A 21,001-nucleotide genomic window follows, 5' to 3' on the forward strand; every position below is an offset into this window, starting at 1 on the left:
CGTCACAGCATACAAAATGTGATTTTTCCATCCAGAATATACTGAATAGTGGTTTAATCATGCATATTGTTATCACAAAGTTTCCATTTCTAGTTTCTAGAATCTTGTTTTTACCCCTATTTCTGACCCTCTGTCCTTTCCCACCCTCTTCTCACACTATCTCTGGAGTCTACACTTGTCTTCCATTCCTTTCCCACCCACGTTGTATTGATACAGTTTCTGAAATGACCTAACTACTTGTAATAGCAAGTTCCCTTACATCATTTCGTTTTTTAAAAGGTAATCATGCCATTTTCCACAATAGAGATGAATCTAAAGGATGAGAACATTATGCTGAATGAAATAAGCTAGTTACAGACAGTAAAATATTGTGTGATTTCTTTATATGTGGATCTAAATAAGAAAAAGAAAGGAACAAATATCCAGACGTAGAAAATAAAATAGTAATTACTAGAGACACAGTGCAGGGGGAAGGAATAGGGAAATGTAGGTCGAAGGATACAGAGTAACAGATATGTAGGATGAGCGTGTCTAGAAATTAATGAACAAGTCTAGAGATTTAATGTACAAAAGAAGAACCATAGTTAACAATAGTGTATTGCATTTAGGATTTTTGCTAAATAAGTAAGTCATAGCTGCTATTCACACACACACACACACACACACACACACACACAGTAACTGAAATGATGCGTATACTAATTGCTTTCCTGTAAAAATTTTACTGTCTATATGTGTCTCATATCATGTTACATATCCTAAATATACACAATAAGATTTATTTTTTAAAAAAGAGCAAAGACATCAACCCAGCTTCTTACACTGAAATTCTTCTCTTTTTTTAAATAATTATTTTATTTAACTTTATTTATTATTATTTTTTTTAATATTTCCAGAAAGAGACAGAGACTGAGAGAGAAGGAAAATGAGAAAGCAAGCCTCTAGGTTCAGGATTTGAACCACTGTCAGCTATGTGGGAGTCCTGCACCCTTAACCACCACGCCACCTGCTGGCCAATTAGCTATGTGACTCAAGCAAGCAAAACTCTTTAATTTTGTCACAGTTTTCTCATTCATAAAGGGTGATTAATAATGCCACCAATCTGAGAGGAGTGTTAGAAGAGTAACTTAATCTATAGCAAACACTTATGACAGGGCCGTCATGTCACAGCACTCAAAAGATGGTAGCTTTATTATATTGGCATAAGATGCTGCTTATTTAATCTTTTTACTCCTCTTTAGGCTTACCTTATTTCCCTGAGCCCCCAAATCACTAAATATGTACTGATTAAAGAAACTCAATTATGTATAAAGTTAGCAGGTAGACTACTGACATTCCTGGCTTTGATATTAAGGACACTGTAAGTTTTATGGTTCAGATCATGGGCCCTAGGTATTTTGAATGAGCCTGTGGCTCTTTCATTGTTGGTACTTACTGAGTGACTGGAGAAGTGATTCAGGACCAGATTGTCATAAGAAAGAATTTAAAAATGTGATTCATCGCCTGTGTTAATCATGACCAAATCATGGAAATGGGGGGGGGAGGTAATTCGATGCTAACCTTCAACAAGACACTAAAATCTAGTGAGAAAGCAAAGGGAAGAAGGGAAATGACAGAGCCATGGCATTGTCTAAAATGGCAATTTCCCATTCCAGTCAGTGTTAAATTGAATCTGAAATGAAATTGGTTTAATTATAGACAAAAGATCTGAGCTAAAAAAAAATTTTTATGAACTCAAGACTAGCAGAGCTTTATAACAATCAGATTTTTAAAATAACAGACATTCTTACTCATATGTCAAGGCATTTACCGTTAGTGGAAGTGTTCTTGTAGAGGCTGAACCAATTAGAACGCGGTGAGAAAGGTCAAAGCTTCTTTAGATGGCACCTGAGGTGCCATCCATCTTTATAGGTTGACAGTCATATAAAAAATATACATTTAGGGACCAGCAGATGGCGTAATGGCTATGTCACTGGACTCCCATGTAGTCAACCATAGTTTGAGACCCTGACCCAGTGGCTTAAATTCATGCCAGGCGCGTATGCTTGCGTGCCCAAGATCTCAAGAGGAGAATGGAGGAAAAGGGATTGTGGCGTGGCCATCCCCCCTGGGGGGTGATTTCTCACTCTCTGTCTCTCTCTGTCTTTCTGGCGAGCACACACGCCCTATAGCAAAAACATACACACAGACACACACACACACACACACACATTTAGGAAATCCAGCTTAGATATACTTTACTTCCAATTACTTATGCTAGTTTGGCGTTAATTAAAAATATCTCATTATAGGGCCAGCAGAAGGCATAGCAGTTATGTTATTGGACTAGCACATGGTCGACCACAGTTTGAGTCCTGGACCTAGTGACTTGAAAATCATGCCAGGTGCATGTGTGTGTATGTTCAAGATCCTGGGAGAAGCGTGCAGAAGGGATCGTGGCATGGCCATTCCCCTGAGGTGTGATTTCTCACTTTCCTTCTCACTGTCTCTGTCTCTCTCCAGCGAGCACATGCGGCCTAAGGCAGAAACCTCTTCAAAAATATATATGGGGGGCTGGCAGCTGGTGTGGTGGTAAAGGCACTAGACTCCCACACGGCCAACTGCAGTTCGAGTTCTAGACCTGGTAGCTTGCTTTCTCACTTTCCTACTCTCTCTCAGGTCAAATTAAAATAATAATAATAATAGTAAATTAAACTAAATAATTATCTTAAAATTACATATATTAATATTAAATTATATATAATATATAATATGATATTAATATATTAATATTATATATATTAAGAGACCAGCAGATGGTATAATGGTTATGTTGCTGGACCCCCACATGGCTGACTGTGGTTCAGGTTACGAACCAAGTGACTTGAAACACGCCAGGTGCCTGTGCGTGTGTGCCTAAAATCACAAGAAGAGAATGGAGAAAGGATTTCAGCATGGCGATCCCCCCCCGGGGGGGGTAATTAATTGCTTTCTGTCTCTCCGTGTCTCTCTAGTAAAGGCATGCATCCTATAGCAAAAATCTCTCTTAAAACAACAACAACAAACGTTAGCATGCCAGAATGACAGGTCTGTTTCTAGCTAAAGTTGAAAAATGGTTCAGATACTTAGACCCAGATGTCCTTCTTAAACATAACATATGCAGGATTGTTAAAAAGAGGCATGAATGAGGAACTTCAATGAAAACCACCCCCCCTTAAATTCACTGGTATACTGTGAAATGGTTATATATATATATGGGCTATTTGCTATAGGGTGTGTGTACTGGGGGGGGCTGATGACTTTAATCCTAATCACATCTCAAAAAAAATTTTTTTTGGGGGGGAGAGATTTTAGCTATAGGGCACGTGCACTCACTGGAGGCACAGAGAGATGGATAGAAAATGAGAAATCATCCCCTGGGGGGCATGGCCGCGCCACAATCCCTTCTCCCCCAATCTCCTATCTCGATTTTGGATATGTTCCCAGCATGAGCTTCAAGCCACTGGGTCTGGAACTCAGGCTTCTTGTCTTTCTGTGGCACCATCTTGGAGGTCAGTCATATGATCAGACAGCAAGACTCTACCTCCTAATCTCATAGTTGGATTAAATTTCTTTTTTTAAAAGAATTATTTTATTTCTATTTATTTATTTATTTTAATTTGACCAGAGAGGGACAGAGTGAGAGAGAGGAAAAGTGAGAAAGTAAGCCACCAGGTCTAAGACTTGAACCACAGTCAGCCATGTGGAAGCCCAGTGTCCTTAACCACCATGCCACCCGCTGGCCCCCAGTTGGATTAAATTTCTAATCTCATAATACCGTGACAGTGTCTCACCAAATTTCAACACATGAATTTTGGGGGGACACATCCAAACCACCACAGCAACAATAGAGACACTAATGGAATTGAGGGAAAGATTTTAAGGGGACCACAGACTCCATGAATGTTTTTAAAAAATAATTTTACTTAACTTTATTTATTTTAATTTGACTGGAGAGGTCCAGAGCGAGAGTGTCAACGAGAGAGAGGGAAAGTGAGAAAGCAAGTCGGGTAGGAGTCCAGCATCCTCAACCACCTGCTGGCCACCTGGTGGCCCCTATGAAATCTTATAGACAGCTGATGTATGTGAACACATATAAATATTTTTTTGTGTTCATATTATTAAGAAAAGGTTTTAGGGACCAGGAGATGGCATAATGGTTATGTCACTGGACTTCCATGTTGACCGAAGTTTGAGTCCCAGACCCGGCATCTTAAAACTCACTGGGCATGTGTGCGTGCGTGCCCAAGTTCCCAACAGGAGAATAAAGGAGAAGGGACTGCAGCATGGCCGTCCCCTCATGGGGATGATTTCTTGCTTTCTGTCTCTGTGCCTCCAGCGAGAACTCATGTGCTATAGCAAAAATCTCTCTCAAAAAAAAAAAAGAGGCTTTCATCTTCAAATTTTCAAATATGCCTTAGACTCCAAAGATCCAGATGGTGGAGTGGTTGTGTGTGCTTCCTCTCCCCAAGACTGAGCCCTGGACACAGTATGTGTCAGTAATGTTGAGTAGCATACCTTGGCAAAATAGAGTTTCTACTGGTTTTTCATGCAATAAGTCAATATATCTTGAGACACAGACACACACACAATTCTTTAACGTCTTATTATTTCTTATCTATATTTACTAGTTAATATTCTCCCCACTCACCAAACGCTGTTATGAAGTGAGAATGGAAGGTGGAGTATAAGTATCCAACACATTCCAATGTTCAAGAGACAAAAATGTGTCTTTCTGAAGGGGACATGGGTAAAAGTGTACTCACATATATTAAGGATAGTGATAGTGGGAGCAGCAGGTGGCATAATCGTTATGTCACTGGACCGAGCAGCAGGTGGCATAATTGTTATGTCACTGGACTCCCACATAGCCGGCCATGGTTCAAGTCCCAGACCTAGGGGCTTAAAACTCATGCTAGGCACATCTGCATGCATGCCCAAGATCCCAAGAGGAGAATGGAGGAGAATGAATTGCAGCACAGCCATCCCCTCTTGGGGGTGATTTCTTGCTTTCTGTCTCTCTGACGAGTACATGTGCTCTATAGCAAAAATCTCAAAGAAAAATAAAGAATAGTGATAGATGTGAGTTAAGTGACATGAGATATTGCTTAATGGTAATCTCCAAAGAAAGAATGGCATCACCATGGAAGCTGATGTTTTTCTTCAAGCTGACCTCGTTGCCAAATTGGAATGAATGATGACATCAGTGGGTTCCATTGCTCCTGATGTCAGATCCAAACTCAGTGGATACTTGGCAGCTCATATGGACGACAGATTCTTCTCAGAGTTCTTTCCAACTCCATGTCTTCCCCAGCCTTGAGCAAGCCTAAGAAGCACAGCTCTAATCCAGGATGAAGAGTGTGGACAGATGAAGGATGTAAAGATGACCTGGGCAGGCTCTGTGCAGGGGAGCAAGTAGCCTAGAAGTTCTGGCCGAGTATCTTCCATTACCCCAGTGTGTATATGACAGCCCTGAGTCTAGCTCCTCAAGGTGTGTCCTCAAAACAAAGGTAGAAAACAAAAACAAAAACAAAAAACCAGGGACATCAGGTGAAGAGACTGGAGCTGGAAGAAATTTGAGTAGACTAATACAAACAAATGGGAACATAAGTTAGGAAGTTATGCTGAGTCAGCGTGTGGGGAAGGAGAGGAGGGGTTCGGGAGCCAGGACTTTAGGAAGAAGCAGCACAAGGGCCGGAGACAAAGACATTTTTACTGAAGGAAAGCCTGGGAAGCAAGAAGGAAGGTTGTGAAGTGAGGAAAAGAGAAGAATCACACAGATTTCTTTTCTCTTCCAGTGGAATGAACTATCAATATACTGAGAGGTCATAAGGACATAGAGATGCAATCATATGTGGATAAGGGGAGCTTTAGATATCAATGCAGGAGAAAATGAAAAAAGGGTAAGGCCCAGAGTCCAGAAGGCTAGAGGGGGTTGGGGAAGGGAATTTCAGAAGGACATAAATGAGTGATACATGGCTTTTTCTCAAAAGAAAAGACTTTATAGTGTAGCCAAGGTCCTTCGCTCTTGACGATACCTTCCAGCGTCCTGTCTGAGACCTGTGACAGGAGTGGACCTGGCCAGCAGCTTTTATGAAGGAGGAAGTCCCAGAGCAAAAGGAAAACTTAGTCTGGAGAATGTAGTGCTCTCACAATGCCAGTGGCGTGTCAGTGGGATTCTGTCATGGAACCTGAGCACCATGAGGTCCTCAACAGGCTGCTTGGTAGGAAGAGGTCCAGTATCCTAATCTTTTATTCTTTCTGAAAGGAAGAACGTTCCATTAACAATATTAGACCACTAAGTAATGAGAGTCTCTTTTGGGTAGTCAGCTTTCCATTACTGGTATTGTGCAAGCAAGACAATATATAGGTCATTTGTCAGGAATACTCAAAATGTCCAAGGGTGAGAACAGACCAGCATCTCTACACTTAGGATGTACACCGTGATAAGACAACTTAGGCTCAAGCATGGCCCCTCTATATATACTATACTATGTTTCTGAATCTAAATATTCTTTTTTCTTTTTCTGAAGAGTTTTCTTTTTTTTTTTTTGCTATAAGGTGCATGCATGCACCAGAAAGACAGAGAGACAGAAAGCGAGAAATCACCCCGCAGGGGGGATGGCCACGCCACAATCCCTTCTCCTCTATTCTCCTCTCAGGATCTTGGGCACGCATGCACACGCGCCTGGCGTGAGTTTAAGCCACTGGGTCTGGAACTCAAACTGCGGTCGACTACATGGGAGTCCAATGACATAGCCATTATGCCAACTGCTGGTCCCAAATCTAAATATTTTTTATCTGAACAATGGGTACCGTATCACCAACTTCAGTGATTTCGATATCAGATGAGAATTCACTGTTTCTGAAATGGCACATCCATATATGATGAGCAGTTCAGATGGTACATTCGCTTTTCCTCCCTGGTTGACTGAGAATGTACCGCCATCATGAGTGACACAGGAAGTATCCAAACCAAGAAATTCATGACCAACTGACCACTTTAGAGGAAACAAATGCTTGTTGATGTCCTTCACCCTGGGAAGGCAACAGTACCTAGACAGAAATTGGGGGAAAACTAGCGAAAATGTACAAGACCACACCAAACGTCATCATTTTTTTTTTAAATGTCACCTTTGGGTATGGGTTCAGAACCCATTTTGGTGGTGGCAAGACAACTGGTTTTGGCATGATTTATGATTCTTTGGATTATACAAAGAAAAATGAACCCAAACATAGACTTGCAAGACATGGCCTCAATGAGGAGAAAAAGACCTCAAGAAAACAGTGAGAGGAACACCAGAACAGAATGAAGAAAGTCAGGGGGACTGCAAAGACCAGGGTCGGTGCTGGCAAAAAGTGTAAGGAGTAAAGATTTTGCTCTGACTATCTGCGGTGACTGTGCAGATTTTTCATGACAGGATTAATAAACTCAACATTTTCATGTAAAAAAAAAAGGTACACTCAAAAGTCTTAGTAATACAGTTTATGGAATCACCAATCTTCACCTATCCATTCCTCATGTGAGCTCCCAAACTGGGACACTAACCCTTATCGTGAACCTTCTCTTCTTCCCCACCCACTTCATTGACCCAACACCTTCTCCAAAAGAGACTTAGTGGAAAACATACAATCCCTCCTTTTAGCTCTGGATTACTGGTGGACAGCTCTAGTCCCACTCTTAAAAAATCGTCTACCCTCTTTTCAAAAAGGGTACTGTCATTCAAAACTTCCTGGCCACAGACAAAATATTGCCATTATTGTAACATTCCAGGAGGATGGGCCGTGCATGGTTGGAAGCGCAAATTTCAGAGGCTTTGTAAAAAGGCCAGAAATAACATCTAAGAAACTCAGAAGAATGTAGCCTTTAACAAGTCTGCCTCATAAAAGCCCTTTTTATCTCACTTCAGAGAATTCCTTTGCTTGTGGAGTTATTTTCTTCACTTTGCTGTATTAAGAGTCTTCTTTCTATCCTGGATACACATACACACCCCCAAGAAAACAAAAACAAACTTGGACATTAACAAAGTTAATTGTGTACTTAATTGTGTATTCTTCCCCAAAATCCTTCTATTTCTGCTTCACCCAAGGGGGTTGGGTTTTTCTAAATCTAGAGCTCTTTTTCTCTCCGTCTTTACAGATCTTCCCCCCTCCGCCCCCTTCCCCGTGTCTCATCAGCCTCCTGGCTCCATTATTAAGACACAACTCCTCTCTTCAGCATCCTACTGTTCCCTTGCAGGGTGGCTGTGTTATGCCCTGCCTGTGCCAGTCCTGGGATCTTAAGGCCCCGCTCGCTGCACTGGGGACTACCACTTTTTTCCTCAGCACCCTCCCCATTCCTCAGCCCTTTGAGATACTCTTTTACTCTAGATAACGTCTCTTCCAATCTCGCCAATCATGACCCACCTACTTTGGCCAGATCTCACCATCCTCAGAGCACTGTGGATGCCCCCCATGTCTTTCCTCCTTCGAACCACCTGACACAGCTCAGACTCCCCATGCCACGTGCAAGCTATAAGCAACATGGGGTTCTCCTTCCTGATCATATCCTGGCCCCAGCTTCCTGCCTCCTAACACCAATGTTTCCTTTGTAGGTGGGAATGAAAATCAGAAAAGGCAGTGTTTTATTTCTACAATCCTCATACTACGGCCAATCCCAGTTCACTGGGTTCAATTATACAGAACCATAGCTGAGAGTTTCCTGATGACAACAATTTTACTGGAAGCATTTTCTTTTCTTTCTTTCTTTTTTTTTTTTATTGCTGAAACTGCTAACTGTTTTTAAATATATGTTTTATTTTTTATTATTTTTTCATTTCGTTTTCTTTTATCCATTCAATCACATTATTATTTGTCTTACAAAATGGATATTTTAATAGATGAACATTTCTCCCTAGTACGGTTGATAAAACTACAAAATATCTTCAACAGATAATACCATATTTCTTTGTGCCATTAATGCTTTGTCTCCCAATTTTTCTTCTAAATGCCCTTCCTCAGACCCTCCTCTTTCACACACACAATATCTGGTATTTACATCTATGTAATGAGTTTCAATATCCTTTAGATAATTAGTTTCAGTCATAGAGTGCACACACTCGGTATATATTAAGTGGGGACATACAATGCTTCTCCTTCATAGCATGGCTTGTTTCCCTCAACAGTAAGTCTTCCATATTCATCCACTTCCTGTCAAAAAAAGCCAGGGCTTTGTTGTTTTTTATGGCTTAATAGGAAGCATTTTCTTAGAGAACTTTAAAACATTTACTCTTTCACTCCTACCTGATTTTTTTTCTAAAGAATTATTTAATTTTATTTATTCATTCATTTATTTTAATTTGATAAGAAAGGGGGGGAGAGGAAGTGAGAAAGCAAGCTGCCAGGTCCAGGACTTGAACCATGGTCAGCCATGTGGGAGTGTCCAGCACCTTAACTACCATGCCACCTGCTGGTCCCCTCTCCTACCTGATCTTGACTCACTGAATCAAGTACACAACTAACTTTGGTAACGTCCAAGTTTGTTTTTGCTTTCTTGGGGGCGTGTGTGTGTGTGTGTGTGTCCAGGATAGAGAGAAGATTCTTCATATAGCAGAGTGAAGAAAATATCTCCACAAGCAAAAGTATTCTCTGAAGTGAGATAAACAAAAGTGCTTTTATGAGGTAGACTTGTAAAAGACTGCATTCTTCTGAGTTTTTTAGATGTTATTTCTGGCCTTCTTGCAAAACCTCTGAAATTTGTGCTTCCAGCCACGCACGGCCCATCCTCCTTCTGGAATGTTTTCTATTGGGCACCTAAGAATTTGTATGAGGAGGGGGCCAGTAAGAGCACTGGTGGTTAAGGTGCCGGATTCCCACATGGCCCACCATGGTTTGAGTCCTGGACCTGGTAGCTTGAGAATTACACTGGGCACGTATGCATGCGTGCCCCAAATCTCAGGAGAATGGAGGAGAAGGAATTGTGGCATGACTATCCCCTCTGCTGGGTGATTTTTCACTTTCCCTCTGTGTTTCTCTCCTTCAAGTGCACATGCCCTATGGCAAAAACCTTTTAAAATAAAGAAGAGAAAATTACGTGTGAGAATTGTCATACTTTCCCTCTCCTGACAGAAACTACTAACCGCACTGGGTTTCCATCAGAAGGAAAAAAAAGAATGATTTCACATGAAGCGAGTAGTTATGTAATCCTTTTGTAGAGTTGTATAAACAAAATAATTGGGCTTTGCGGGTGCCCAGAATTCTGAGAAGCAGTGAAACAAACACTCAAATACCTCAGCCTTTTCCATGATTTGATTAACCAAGAAACTGTGCTTTCGTTAAGCTTCATGTAGAAGTTTTCAAATGTATTTTGAGCCATTTTCAGGTTTGTTCTCCTTCTGTCAATCTTGTCTAACCTGATGTATTAGTCAGCATTCTCCAGAGAAACAGACCCAGTAGTATATCCTTAAGTGCTCTAATGTCAATAGTACCTAGTATTATCGTGCTTTTCTTTACTGCATCTCACAGATCTGGGGTTTTTGTTGTTGTTGTTGTGTGTGTGTGTGTTTTTTTAATTGAGCTATAAGTTTTAGCCATAAATTCCAAAATAACAACTCCGTGTCTCCTTTCTCAAGAGGATGCTGTAAGGACCAACAAAATGTCTATCATTTAGCTTACTTACACAGGAGACATCATACTGATATCAAGGACAATAAAAAGGCAAATTCTAAAAAGAAAAACTCCAATCTAGTTATTTTTTTTTTAAGTGTCAGGCTACTAATCATTCAAACGTTCATAGGTCAGAACACCGAGCATAGACGTAGCCTCTGCTCCCTGCCCACCACTGGCACAGCTGTGACAAGCAGCCACAACTGCAACGCCTCTAGGGGCATTGTTTTTTTTTGTAAATTAAGTTTTGTGGCAACCTTGCATGGAGCAGTTCTACCAAGGCCCTTTTCCCAGCAGGGTGTGCTCATTCTTCGAGCTCTCTCCTGTGGCAGTTCTCGCAACATTTCAGACTTTTTCATTATTACTGTGTCTTTTACAATCATCTGTGCTAGTGCTAGTTTTCCTGTTTGAGGCTGCCACAAACCATGCCCCTATAAGATGGTGAACTTAGGGCCAGCAGGAGGTGTGGTGGTTAAGGCAGCTGGATCCCACATGGCCAACTACCTGGTTCCAGTCCCAGCTGGCCCCTCCCCACATTCCGTAATTCACAAGTATGCTTGCTTTCCTGTCAAAGCATCTCTTAGCACACGACCTTATCAACCTCCTCGCTTCACCATTTTCTCACTTTTCCCTTCCCACTGCCATTTCAGATTCCCTGTGTTTGGCATTTAGCGCCTCACTCTGATTCTGTCCAGTTGTGCAGCTTCTCTCCTCCATTTTTGTTTTGTTTTGTTTTGTTTTGTTTGTTTGAGAGCGTGCGCTCGCCAGAGAGAGAGAGAGAGAGAGAAAGAGAGAGAGACAGAAAGCAAGAAATCACCACCCAGTGGGGATGGCCATGCCACAATCCCTTCTCCTCCATTCTCCTCTTGGGATCTTGGGCATGCACGCACATGCGCCTGGCGTGAGTTTAAGCCACCAGGTCCAGGACTCGAACCGCGGTCGACTACATGGGAGTCCAGCAACATAGATAGCCATTACGCTAACTGCTGGTCCCAACTTGTGCATCTTCTCTACTGTTTCTTGTAATTACCCAGAACTCCAGTCACAAATCTTCCCCAAAGAATAGACCCAGATTTCCAGTGGCACCCCAAAAGTATCCACGTCAATTATCACAAGCACCTCAAACTCAACACACCCAGTACTAAATTTATTATCTTACTTCCAACATTGGTTCTTCCCTCCTGCATTACATGTCCATATAAATTGCACAACTTGGGCCAGCCTGTGGCATGGTGGTTGAGGTGCTGGATCCCACATGGTCAGCTCTGCAGTTCAATTCCTGGACCTGGCAGCTTGAGAAATACTCTGGGTACATGTGTGTGCATATCCAGAATTCTGACAGGAGGGAGAAATGGAGACGAGATTGCAGCATGGCCCATTTCCCATAGGGGATGCTTTCTCACTTTCCCTCTCTCATTCTCTCCCGCTGGAGAATACATGTGCCCTCTAGCAAATTAAAAAAAAATAAAATTGGGAACAACTTTTACCCAGTTGCTGAAGCTAGGACCATGGAAGTCAATCTGATCTCTTTCTCTTTCCCTTTCTGTTCCTACACTCAAACTGTCCTTAAGGTCTATATACTTAGTGGAATCTTTTGACCTGAGTTACAAGTTTAATAGGGGCTCTTCAAAGAAAGATCTCGACATGCTCAGTCAAGCACTTTATTGGAAACTGGTTGTGTACGTCAATGGAATCAGATCAAAGTGAAAGCCTCATTTTTACATAACATCCTGGTACTGTGTTGTCTTCTTACATAAGTTAGTAAATCCCAGGATGCTCCTGGTTGTGACGTCAAAGAGCTCGAGTGGTCCAGAGACACCTCTTTATAAATATAAATCTGGGGATCTCTCTTACGATACAAGTCCCTGGGACTGGTTGCAGTGCTGAGAGGCAGTGAGGGGAGTACACATGGCACTAATTACACAGAGGTCGGGCAGAAGGGCTGCTCCAAAAGCATGGGGCACACAGCAGGCGGGGGCTCCTGATCCTGAAGTCCCAAAGGCTGGACAGGCAACTTGGCCCCCTTGTATGTCCCAACGTTGAAGTTCAAAGCTTATAGAGACATAAGGCTCCAGTGTGGAAAAAAAGCCCATCACCCCAATTTCCTTGTCATTGCCAAAAATGGCAGGGCCCTCCTCCAGGTCGCACAGGGGTAGAGATTCTGGCACAGAGAAGGTTCTGGAAAGTTCTACTCACCTCCCTCCCCTTGCCATACTCAGTCCTCCCCTGAATGAGAAAACTTGAGCAACTGGCATCTCGAAGAAAATCACTTTGAACCCATATGCCACTGGTTTCTCGGAATGAGAATGGAGTACCCTCTGCTTGGTTTGACCTGAGGGGCCTGGCAAGGGCTGCTCGCCCCACTAGTGTCTCCCTCACCTCTCTTAAGGCCAGCATCAACAACCAAGTTCTTTGGTTCTTCAAAGCCTCTCAGCACTCAGCATGACACCTGCATGTCTAGGGTGGCTTTACTGCTCACAGTCAGCTTCCCCCTCCACATGTCATTTGGTTCTCACAACCTATGAGGTAGGAAGGACAGGAATCATGATCCCCACTTGAAAGAGAAGCGTTTGGTTCCTTGACCAAATTTGCATAGCTGGCCAATGGCAGAATTGAGAGTAGAACTCAGGTCCAAGTTCCAAGGTCCCTCCTGCCACTTTTCTGAGAACGGCGAAGAGGCTGGGGAGGGGACTGGTGTCCTCATCCCTCCTAGGAGCTTCTCAGACAGCTCCATTGAGGACCGGGTGTGTCCGCATACGATAGATGATGACTGCAGTGGCCGGACATAGCAACAAGGAGGTCATGATGACGATGGTGGCCAGGATGATGAGGACGATGACCCAGATATCCAGGATGTGCTTGGGAAGCACAACTTCCATGGGGACTTGGCTGACTGCATCCATGCTGCTTCACTCTGCAACAGACAGGAAAGGAAATCACCATCGTATTGTCTCCCTGCCTCCTGGGTTGGAAGGCATCCCCAGGAGCCAGAGCCTGGGTCGCTCCCAGCTGTGTGCTCTGTGAGGTTCCTTAACCAGTGATTACAACAGTTGCATTGATGGAGGGCTTTCTATTGCCAGGCTGTGCTGGGCACTTTATGTCGATGAACTCAGTCAGTCCTCACTTCAACCACCAACCCTAACAGGGACTAGAAATACCACCTCTTTATTTATTTACTCATTGGTCTTTATCTTCAGCTATACACATTTCGTAGATGAGGACGCAGCTGTTAACTTGACCAGGGAAGTGCACCCAGATGGATGAGCACGCAGAGCCTCCATGCTACAATACTACCCGTCTGCCCCCTCAGCTAGAAAATAAGGAACTCACTGTTTTTGGACCTGTGCCCCTCCCCTCCCATTCTCCCAGTAGCAAACTCCCTCTTTTCTGAGGAGAACCTACGTATTCTGTGTGGTTTTCCTGGACTCAGGATTGGCCATCACAAACCTTCATGGCTCAGTTCAGGGACAGAAGGCAAGAGGCCCAGGCTAGGCCAGCCAACGTCCTCCCCAGGGCTTTCATGCACAAGCTCTTGGGGAAGATGATTCTGTCAGGTGAGATTGATAAACTGAACAGACGTCAGTCAGGGAAGGATGGGCCTGGGGCCATCTTGCCCACACATGGAGAGCCTATCTTCAAGATGGAAAACCAGATGGAACTCGACCTTGTCGGAGCAGCTAAACCTAGCCAAGATTCATACCATCTGCAACCCCAAACATCCCAGATAGATGAGCCAAGAATTCCCTGTTTTTGCTTAAGTCAACGTCCATTTGATGTCTCTCACTTACGGCTAAGAGCTCAGAGAGATAAAGATGAAAATCAGTTGTTCCCAAACATTTTTGATTCACAGTATCTCTACTGTCTTAGTAATTTTTTTTTACAGCATCCCAGGTCAAAAGAAATACCTAGAAGTTCCAGTCATTAAGTAGTTAGGTTCAAACAATTTAATAAGCATTTCTGTTCTAACATCTTAGCAGCTGTTTAAAAAAAGTAAATATGGGACCAGCAGGTAGCATGATGGTTAAGGTGCTAGACACTCCCACGTGGCTGACCATGGTTCAAGTCCTAGACCTGGTGGCTTGCTTTCTCACTTCCCTTCTCTCTCTCTCTGGTCAAATTAAAATAAATTAACAAATAGATAAAATGAAATAATTCTTTTTAAAAAAAGTTAAATACACAAATTAAAAGAAAAAATATCTTTATTTCATTTTAACCAGTTACTAATGGGATGGGTGCACCTGTTGGGCACTGCACAACTTCTTTTTTTTTTTTTTCTTTTTTTGGAGAAGTTTTTGCTATAGGGTGTGTGCTCGCCAGACAGACAGAGAGAGACAGAGAGAGACAGAAAGCGAGAAATCACCCCCCAGAGGGGATGGCCATGCTGCAGTCCCTTCTCCTCCGTTCTCCTCTTGGGATCTTGGGCATGCACGCACACGCGCCCGGCGTGAGTTTAAGCCACCGGGTCCGGGACTCGAACCGCGGTCAACTACGTGGGAGTCCAGCGACACAGCCATTACGCTAACTGCTGGTCCCAGCACTGTACAATTTCTCAAACTTTGGAATAAGATGGACAGTGTCATCCTACTTCCTTTCCCACATTAATTTTTGCCCAATACTTGCCATAGCACAGCAACCACCAAAACCATAACCTCACAAAACATGACATCGCCGAAAGGATGTAGGACCAATGTTAAACTGTAAACCATCTTGAGCTTGGAACAGTGTCTGAGAGATGGCAAATAGCATTGTTACTGTCAAAAATGCTAAAGATGCTGGGACCAACAGATGGCATAATGGTTGTGCCTCTGGACTCCCATGTAGTCCACTGCAGTTTGAGTCCCAGACTGGTGACTTAAAACTCACTCCAATAGCACGTGCATGAATGCCCAAAAATCCCGAGAGGAGAATGGAGAATCCAAGAGCACGTGCAGCATGCCCAAAAATCCCGAGAGGAGAATGGAGAAGGGACTGCGGTGTGGCCATCCTGCTGGGGGGTGATTTCTCACTTTCTGTCTCTCTGTCTCTCTGGTGAGTGCACATGCCCTATAGCAAAAGTCTCTCTTAAAAAATAAAAAGCTAAAAATGTAGTACCTTCCTACAGCGAGTTTGCTGTGGGTCCCCCACAACATCTCGGTGCACAGCTTGGAAGCATGGATCGATACATCCCCTGCCCAGAGGGCATAAAGCTGGACCAAACAGTCCCCACGGTTCCTTCTACATCCTACCTCCCACTCTTACATAACCACTAGCTTCCTTTCTAATGCCTTTGGCAACATGCTCACGATTGCCACCCTCCGTGAGGTGAGATGCCCAAAGGAGAGTATCCAGGATATACCTACAAGGGTGTAAGTTTCTACTTTATTCGTTATAGCAGCCAACACAAAAATATTGCCCATATAGTAAAATTAAGCAGATTATATCCATACAACGGAATACTAAGCAGTAATTTTCATGTGTTCATTCATTCACTTACACATTTATATATTTCACTTAACACACAGTGCTCACTACACATCAAGCATTGTTCCAAGTACATTACAAGTACTGACTCATCTAATTTTTAAAAAATTATTATTTATTTAATTTTATTTATTCATTCATTTTTTTTTTTAAATTTGACCAGAGACACACACACACACACAGAGAGAGAGAGAGAGGTAAAGAAAAAACCGGGTCGGGGACTCGAACCATGGTCAGCCATGTGGGAGTGTCCAGCACCTCAATCACCACGCCACCTGCTGGTCCCCTGACTCATCTAATTAATACAGCAGTTATGGAAACAGTATGGAGGTGCTTCCAAAAACTAAAAGTGAAGTTACATTTGATCCAGCAATCCTACTTCTGGGTACAAGACCAACAGATTCGAAATCAGTGCATTGAAGAATTTCTGCACTCCCATGTTTATTCCAGTGTTAGCCCCAATATCCAAGATACAGAATCAACCTAAGTATTCATCAAGCATGAATAAATAAAGAAAACGTGCTATTTATAAACAGTGCAATACTATTCAGCTTTTAAAAAGAGGGAAATTATTGTTTGCTAAGAGGACATTATGCTAAGTGAAATAAGCTTGGCACAGGAAGACAGATACATGTCCTTACTTATCCATAGACACTAAAAAAACCACATATACAAGCAGAGAATAGAAGAATAGTTATTAAGAGGCCAATGAATGGAAGGAATGAGATACTGCTCAAAGAGTATAAGGTTTCTCTTACAAAAAATAAATGACAAGTATTTGAGATGAAAAATACTAATTTAGTTAAAGCTTATTAAAAAGAATCTGGGGCTGGCCCTTGGGTGTAACGGTTAAGTCCTGTGCAAAGAAAGCCAGATCCCTTAGGGCAAACTACGGTTCAAATGCAGGACCAGTGGCTTGAGAAACACCAGACGCATGTACACACATGCCCCAAATCCAGATGGAATGGAGAAATGGAAGGAAAAAGATTGGGGCGTGATCACACCCACTGGGAGAGTACCTTCTCGCTCTCATTTCCAGCCCTCTCATGCACAAATGTGCATCCCAGCGCCTGCTAGTAATAAAAAAATGTTTAAACTGATCTCTGGTGAGCTCCCAAATATTTTAAGCAGAAAAAATATATATATTCAGGACTATGTGGATAGGATGATTCTTCTGTTCAAATTTTGTAGAATTAAGTGGACAGACAAGTGGGAATATATTCATAAAAACTTGTGAGTGTAATCACAAATGGTTACCTTCAGGGAGCTGGATAAGACTCTTTTATGCACTAAAATTGGGGACTTGATTTCTGGATGCTCTATAGCCAGTCTGGCTGGATCTACTCCCATGCCAAGATAAAGGAAAAGCCCCTGGCTGGGTTCCCAGGGCTACAGGATTATGGGGGTAGGGGAGGCTGCAGAGGGAGAATCACAGGCCGGCCCTGTCTCAGCAGAGAAATGGAGTCACTTTCTCCAAGGCCTGAGACATACAAGCATGAGTCACAGGAGATGAGAACTGTTAAAGAGGGGTGGGGGCGGGAGAATCACTCTGTGGTCTCTGATTACATCAACAGTTAGCCCGCCTTAGGCCAAAAGAACCCCACAAAAGCCCTTTCCGGTAAACCCATTCACATCAATCAGCCTCAGCGACTCCAAATGCCAGGAATACATAATCCCCCTGGCTGATTTTCATAAGCAAAACCTGTCATTTACAGGCACTCACTCGGGCTTCAGAGCTCATCCACAATGAAGAGTGACAGAACTCAAGGTTAGACACAGTCCTACCTCACAGAGGGCAAAGCCGATCTGGGGTCTTCCCACCTTCCATCTGGCCCTTTTCAGAATGATTCCAACTACATTAGTCTGATCGCACCGCTGCCCCTAACGAAAATAAAGCCAAACAGAACAAGTAGACGAGTAAACTTTTCCTGTAACCTGTAGCCCCAAACCTGTACCAATATTACTTTCTCACAAAAGAAATTGTATTTAAAACCCCAACGGCAAAAATAGATCCAAGTAACACTGCCCTAGAAGCACAGGGAGAGTAGAGAGAGGGGACTGGTTTTCCTGCTCTCTCAGCAGGGCTGGGTAAAGACCCTTGAAGGCTCTAAGTGAAAGGCTAAATGTTCCCCAAGTGCCTTTGGAATGAAAAAGGGTTAATTCAGTGTCTGGCCTTAGCTATCGGGCCCTCAGTATGACTTTCCGATGACCCAGTATTTTAACTGGCACGGTCCATCTAGAACTCCCAGGTGCTTCAGACATTCTTTCTCCTCCTCCCTTTTTCTTCCAGTCAGTCCTTTCTTGACTTCATCGCAGATGAGGGACCTTGTATTTTCTAAGTTCTTGCTTTCAGACATAAAGACTGTAACATCCATCAACAGCTGACACCAAAATTAAAGACAGGATACATGACAGACTCCAGCAGCCAGATCCGACTCCATCCAGAGATAACAAAACCACCAAAGGACCAACAGATGAATCACTCTACCCGTCCATAGCCTCCTGTAAGTCCCAGTAAAAACTCCTAGGCCCCACCTTTTTGGGCCAGAGCAAGTCTCTGCACTTACCACTATCTTAAAGTGAATAATTCTTTTCTACCCACTTTGTGGGTTTGTGAATTCTTTGACAGTTGTGACCAAGGCCACCTTCATATATTGCAGAAAGCACCCTAATACCAAGCACTAGAGATCAGGGTACTCATCCCTTTCACATATGCAATTCAAACTAAAGCAATATTAAACCTAACAAACAAAAGTTACACGGTATCATGAGATTAAACTAGTTTTTCCTTCTGAGCGAATAACTTTCAGAGTGATTTTTTTTAGTGTACCTACTTAGCGCTGCTTGATAACTTGGTGGCTGATCGCCTAAACAGCACAGCCACTCAGCTGTCCCTTGACTTCTTGGGCCCCTCAGAACGTGGTCTGAAAAGCTGGATTGCAATGTCCTCCAACGGCGCTTCCTGGGCCATTCCTCCAGGATGGGAAGGCTGGCCATGACCGTGGACATGGTCTGGTGTCAGTGGGCGCAGGAACCTCTAGCTCCCTTTCACTCTCTCAGATATGTGCCTTTCAGTGGGCCGTTCCTTTCCATGTAATGGAAGATCCAGACAGTTCCATCTCTCCCCATTATGAGCGAAAAATGTTATACCCAAAATAAGAACTAAGCAAACCATACCTTAGGCATTTTTCATGACCTGCTGGAAAAAATTTGCATGAGAAAAAGCAGGACTCTCAGCTTCTGCTAGCTGACTTCTGTCTGACCCGGTTGGCATCCGGGTGCCTTGGCTCTTCAGGATTGCATAAAACCTTGTTTCTTGGTACATCTAATTAATAGTCATAGATCAATTTGCTTATCATTTGCTTCGCAGATTATTGCTTGTTAATTCTGATTAGTGGTTCATGTGGGAATATGACCCGAACCATTCATGTTTCAGATGTAACCCTATCACTGATAAGAACAGGACATTTTTATGCCCATGGGAAGGAAAACAGCAGTCAGGCTTAAACCGCTGTCATTCTCAACTGCCGTATCCTATCAGCTACTTCCCTCATTAATGAATGCTAAACTGTGACATATGCTCAGGGTAAGTTTAACTAAGAAGCTGCATTAGCACCACCATGAGCTCGCTGACAGAGAAACCACTGATAGGAAATGCACCATGCCTTCAGATTACATCCCTGTGAGTTAAATACACCACTACACTGCCAGCCCTGTGAACTAAATACATCCTTGCCGAGCAACTAGTCGATTAATGGAACAGTCCATAACCCCAAACCACTATTTTCTATCAGTCTACATCAGTAACAAGACTGACTAAAGAGTTTTCTTTTCTTAAAAAAAAGAAACACCGTTTCTCCAAAGAAGAAAAATATTGTACTTTTACCAAAGGTGGAAAATTCACACCTTCTATCTAGTACTTCACTCGATCCACTGCAGGCGGGAAAAGAGATTTCCTACTGCCTGACTAGGAAATAAGAACTTATTTTTGTGACCAATTTTCTTTCTTTCTTTCTTTTTCTTTTGCTATAGGGCACATGTGCCTGTTGGAGAGACAGAGAGACAATAAGTGAGAAATTGCCTCTCAGGAGGTATGGCCATGCTGCAATACCTTCGCCTCCATTTTCCTCTTGGGGTTTTGGGCACGCACACACACACGCCCGGTGTGAGTTTTAAGCTCCCGGGTCAGGGACCCAAACGGTGGTCAACTATGTGGGAGTCCAGCAAGGTAACCATTGTGCATGTGCTGATCCTAAGAGGCCAATTTTCTTAAGCAACTAAAAGTCCTTTTGCAAAAGAATCATTGCTTCAGTCAATCCCAACACAAAGCAAGTTTTCTAGTTATAAAATATATATACACATTATATATTATATTTATAAATTTCACTAACTAAAATTTCCCACAAGTTGGTAGTTTTAGAATAACTGGATTCTAGGCCTGAGCTCTCATACTCACTTTTCAACTATGAGACTTCCCAGCAAGCAAATGCTTCCTCTTGACAGGGCAATATTGGTTTTATTTTTGACCAAGTACTATGAAGACAGGCAATACAGCCTAGGATATTCACTAATTTATTCATTTGTCAAGTCATTGCTGACTCAGATATGCTCTTAGGAATTACTATTACTTACTCATTTCCTACTGCCTGGTTAGGACATAAGAACTTACTTTAGACTCTACTTCCAAGAAGCACAGAGAAGTCAAGTACTCCTCCCCTTATTTCCTTCAACACAGGATCTTATAAGCCAGCATCTGTTCAACAAATTGTATTTGCTTACATTTGTAAAAAAAAAAAAAAATTATTTTATTTGTTTAACAAATTGGTATTATTGTATTATGCTAGCCTGGTCCCATACATTACCTTATAAACCTTCACAA

The 21,001-nt window shown here is 42.7% G+C and overlaps 1 protein-coding gene and 1 non-coding gene across 3 annotated transcripts; both read right to left on the reverse strand.

Moving 5' to 3' along the window:
- Window positions 1-10,758: 10,758 nt before the first annotated feature.
- On the reverse strand, window positions 10,759-10,887 carry LOC114008190 (small nucleolar RNA SNORA17). The gene has a single exon (XR_003549748.1). It is a non-coding gene; the product is annotated as a small nucleolar RNA SNORA17 (small nucleolar RNA).
- Window positions 10,888-12,307: 1,420 nt separating this feature from the next.
- On the reverse strand, window positions 12,308-20,648 carry SMIM3 (small integral membrane protein 3). Of its 2 annotated transcripts, none has more exons than XM_027772802.1 (2): window positions 20,579-20,648; window positions 12,308-13,576 (listed from the first exon to the last, which is right to left on the reverse strand). In XM_027772802.1, exon 2 carries the CDS (start codon window positions 13,563-13,565, stop codon window positions 13,383-13,385), a length of 183 nt encoding a protein of 60 aa, XP_027628603.1. In that variant the 5' UTR covers window positions 13,566-13,576; window positions 20,579-20,648; the 3' UTR covers window positions 12,308-13,382. The 2 variants fall into 2 exon arrangements, with proteins under 2 accessions (XP_027628603.1, XP_006150904.1); XM_006150842.3 differs by lacking the exon at window positions 20,579-20,648 and adding an exon at window positions 17,908-18,677.
- Between the last annotated feature and the right edge of the window lie 353 nt (window positions 20,649-21,001).

Source organism: Tupaia chinensis, unplaced genomic scaffold (assembly GCF_000334495.1).
Source record: "Tupaia chinensis unplaced genomic scaffold, TupChi_1.0 Scaffold000301_1, whole genome shotgun sequence".
In the NCBI taxonomy this organism is placed as follows: Eukaryota; Metazoa; Chordata; class Mammalia; order Scandentia; family Tupaiidae; genus Tupaia; species Tupaia belangeri.